Here is a 4056-nt window from a genome sequence, read left to right on the forward strand (position 1 = left end):
TGGAAAAAGGCTGCAATGAAACAAAGAGTGAAAAATTTAAAGGGGTCTGAATACTTTCCGTACCCACTGTAGGTTTATGGGTTTGTTTAAATTAATTTAGAGTACCAGACAGAAGCGGTATTTCTGAAAAAGTGACAGTATTGTAGCAATGACTATTTTATTTTGGAACCGCACCTGCTTGGCACTTTGACTGGCCAGGTATTCACTTGTATGGCAAACATGATACATGTATTTTTTGTATTTTCATATATATGAAAGAGTACATTTCTCCTTTAGATTTTAATTCATTTCCATTCATATCAGGCTGTTCCTGCTTCCTTCAGATTTTTGCCACATGTTCCTGAGTGTTAATGTAAAGACATGTCGATGAAAGAGAAGAGGACACAGTGTGATCATGGCTACACCTTTTTAACATACAGAGAGATAAACTTGTTTGCTTTCTTTCATGTAGTAGGGACAATATGACAGTCTTATGGTGGTTTTACATTACGGAATCTAAACGGCAAGAACCAGACTCATTCCTGATTCTCGTCTTAACAGTGCATATCCAGGTACTCTAAATATTTACAGGAGCATATTCTGTCATCTCCCTTAATAGTAAAGCTGTACAGAGAAGTCACTTTTTACACTTTTACATGTTAGGCTCCCTGCTTTATACGAATCTGAACGAATGCTAGACAATGCTCACTGCAACATAGTGCAATGGCGTTGAATAAAGACAAGCCGAAAGTGGCAGCGGTGTGATTACGTTTCCTCTAAAACACACACGTCTGTGCTCCAGTAACAACACAAAAGAAACAAAACAAAAATTTTGCAAAGTTCATGAGAGCTTCTGGCTGCCGCATCTGCAAAAAACGGAGAGGGTGAAAATACCGTACAAATACGGTTATTCTCACATGTGCTCCTAAATATATTTACATACATTTTTAGCGCACATGTATTTTATTAACTCAGAACTCTGTTAAAATTACCTTTTTTGCTAAGCGCACAGCGTGAAGCGCCTGGTGCAGGTGCGTTTAGGGCGTGTACAAATCACTTTTGCTAGTGTAATGTCTGAAAAAGGGATCCGTGAGCCAGGCACAATCACTTTCCGCTGCCTCAAGATAGCAATATACCAAGAATGCCCCTGAACACACCTCCCTGTAAGGCAAGCACATGGGCCCACAATGGAGCGCAGGTGCATTTGCTTTTTAAACAACGTGGGTGCTGGACGGGAAATTGACAACTGTGTAGAACTAAACTAGCAAAAACACTAACGTCGGGCTTTGCGCTGCGCCGGGTGATAGCCTCTAAACTTCCTAGTAAATTACGAACCCCTTATGGAAAAAAGGGGGGATGTGATTCCAGTGAAGTAGCAGGATTCACCCAGTGGGGGAGTTTGCACCCATAGTACCGCATGTCACCTTAACAAGCTCAGTCTCAGTCAGACAACTCGCCTGTCACATTCTTCCGATTGCAGAGGCGGTGACAATAATGAGTTCTCTAACTCTCTGTCACTCACACTCTTACTTCCCTCCCTCAGGCTTCTGCTTGAATCCATGAAGTACTTATTATAATTCATATGAGTAGAGAGAACTAAATTGACCTGGCCATTAAACACCCTGTGGGAGACATTAGGCCCTGTTATGTGGCTCTGGGGCTACGTTGTAAAAGAAGATGGTCTGTTTAGTAGAGGTTTTAATAGCTGAAGTGACCAAATTATTTTTTTAATTGGCGCGATAGTTGTTTGAATGAAGGCAATCTGTTGTCAGTAGTGTCTCCCTAAACCAGCATGTCAATGAGAGCATACAAACACTAATGAAGTAAACTCACAGTGCCAGAGTAACTCTTCCACAGTAGATGTGATGGAGAGATGGTTTACCAGAATCAGGTGCACATTTTATTGGACTCAAACAGCAGTGAAAACCAGTAGTTGCTGTGCTTTTGTTTTTTTGTGTTTGCTTTTATTGGACTTGCTTTCTAACTCTTTGCAATCTTACAAATGGCATGTTACTGCACTGTACAACCTTTTTTTTTTTTTTTTTACTAATACATCTCCTCTCCCATTTTTTTTTTTTTTTTAATTTTTTTCTTTTTAACTTTTATTTTGTAGTTCTAAGCTCTGGCCTATATAGACAGCATCTTGTCATACATTTTATTACCCTACACACCTTCCTATATTATCCATATCTTAGATTTTAATACTTGCATAAACAGCATTTGCTGGGAAAGTAAAATGTTCTGTGTTGTTCAATGTGTGGGCGGTTGATAACAGGAGTGCAAATATTGACACCACTGCAGCCTCTATATGGGCTGAATATTGTGATGTACTATGCAGATCAAGATGGAGGCTGGAACTATCGATCCTCCTAACATTAAACTTCCTCCATTTTATGTCTTGTTTAGAAATTCTGTATGCTACATTTAGCCAAGTTGTATAAGCTGCACGTTGTTAAAACTTCAACGTTCAGCACTTGACTGGACCTCTGTAACTGCTGTCTAACATTGTTAGATGCTGATAACACTGACAAGAATTATGAGTTAGAAAAGGTATTGTTTTAAATCGGCAATAAGCAAACTATCTAATATAAAAATGTTTAATTAAAAAACGTGTGCTTGTAGTTCTAAAGCCACATATAGTTGTGGCGCCACAAAGTTGTATAGCAACTTTCAAGTCATTGTTTTGGTTTTCCAGTCCAATACTTACTGTTACTGTACTGTTTTGATTCAATCACTAGTAAACATAGTGGAGTTTTTAGCAGCTAAACAGCTATTTTCCAAATGAATGTGATTCCAAATGAATGCTAATATTGTTTTTTATCTACAGGTTGTGTAATAAGGAAACTGTTTGCTAATAAGTTTGTAATGTTGTTAAAGGCCAGGCACGGCAGCTTTATTTGTATAGCACATTTCAGCAACAGGGCGATTCAAGGTGCTTTACATAAAAAGATCAAAATAGTAAAAATTACATTGTGGTATAAGAATTTAAACCTTGAAGAGCAGTTAAAAACAGCCCTCAAGTGGCCAAAAAGTGAGTTATTGCAAGTTTATTGTGCTTAAAAGAGCTATGATCACAATTCGAATATCAAAGTATTTGACAATTGACGATAATACATAAAAAAGTATGCAATGAAAATAAAGGAGGGTAGTTATCTTTGAGTATTAATTCTCTTAATATTTTTGTTTTTTCTCTTCAGATACAGGTGTCATACTACCCTCCTGGTCAGTATCCCAGCTCAGGCCAGCAGTACCGAGTGACCCAGCCCATGTCCCACCAGGTGTCTTATCCTGCCCAGCGCACTCAACCCATGCCTCAGCCCACACAGCAGTCAGGTCAGTACATGTTTGTAAGCTGTACTGCGCTGTGCTGTCAAACTCTCACTAAATTATATGTGGATGAATGGATGGATATAGATAACTTCATAAAAAGTTATATCAGTATTCCCTTATCATATAAATGTCACTATAACTCAACTCAACAAAATACATATTTATGCCCCTCTATTCACATGTTTATAAACACGCACGTGGATAGATGACTCACAGACAATAGCTTGCACAATTCGCAATATCTACGATGTAACGTTAGCAGTAGTCAGTGTTGTCGGATTCAGATAGCGTTGCTTATTGGTGAGTCTTTACACCTCTAATTACTGTATAATGGTTTTCCCTCAGCAGAAAACTACTCAATCATACTCATAAGTCTACCAGGTAAAAGGTTGATTTTAAACAACCTTGTCCCCGCATTGTTCTGCCAAGTCATATATGCTCAGACCAAAATAGAACTCTTTTCTGGGAAACCCTGACAGCGTTATGCCTCAATATTTTCTTTTATTTTGCAACTACTGAGGCTGGCTGAGTGTTTATACAGTAAGTGACGGATAAACATTGTCGACAACCTGGATGGACTGTGGCTCTTAGTGGTCTGCCAGAGGGATCATGAACATCGAGGTCACTTCAGCAACACACTATATCAATCCATGGCTGCTGTCTGGTTTGAAAAAAAAAATATATATATATACACTCACCGGCCACTTTATTAGGTACACCTGTCCAACTGCTCGTTAACACTTAATT

General features: G+C 38.6%; 1 protein-coding gene across 19 annotated transcripts in view; it reads left to right on the forward strand.

Annotated features, from left to right (window-relative positions):
- Positions 1–4056, forward strand: part of LOC117943090 (R3H domain-containing protein 2) — a 60748-nt gene that overhangs the window by 47339 nt on the left and 9353 nt on the right. For all 19 annotated transcript variants that reach the window (XM_034868991.1, XM_034869001.1, XM_034868997.1 and 16 more), the window contains one exon: positions 3177–3312. In XM_034868991.1, coding sequence (XP_034724882.1) covers positions 3177–3312 — 136 coding nt within the window. The remainder of the gene's footprint in view (positions 1–3176; positions 3313–4056) is intronic.

Source organism: Etheostoma cragini, chromosome 4, assembly GCF_013103735.1.
Source record: "Etheostoma cragini isolate CJK2018 chromosome 4, CSU_Ecrag_1.0, whole genome shotgun sequence".
Classification (NCBI taxonomy): Eukaryota; Metazoa; Chordata; class Actinopteri; order Perciformes; family Percidae; genus Etheostoma; species Etheostoma cragini.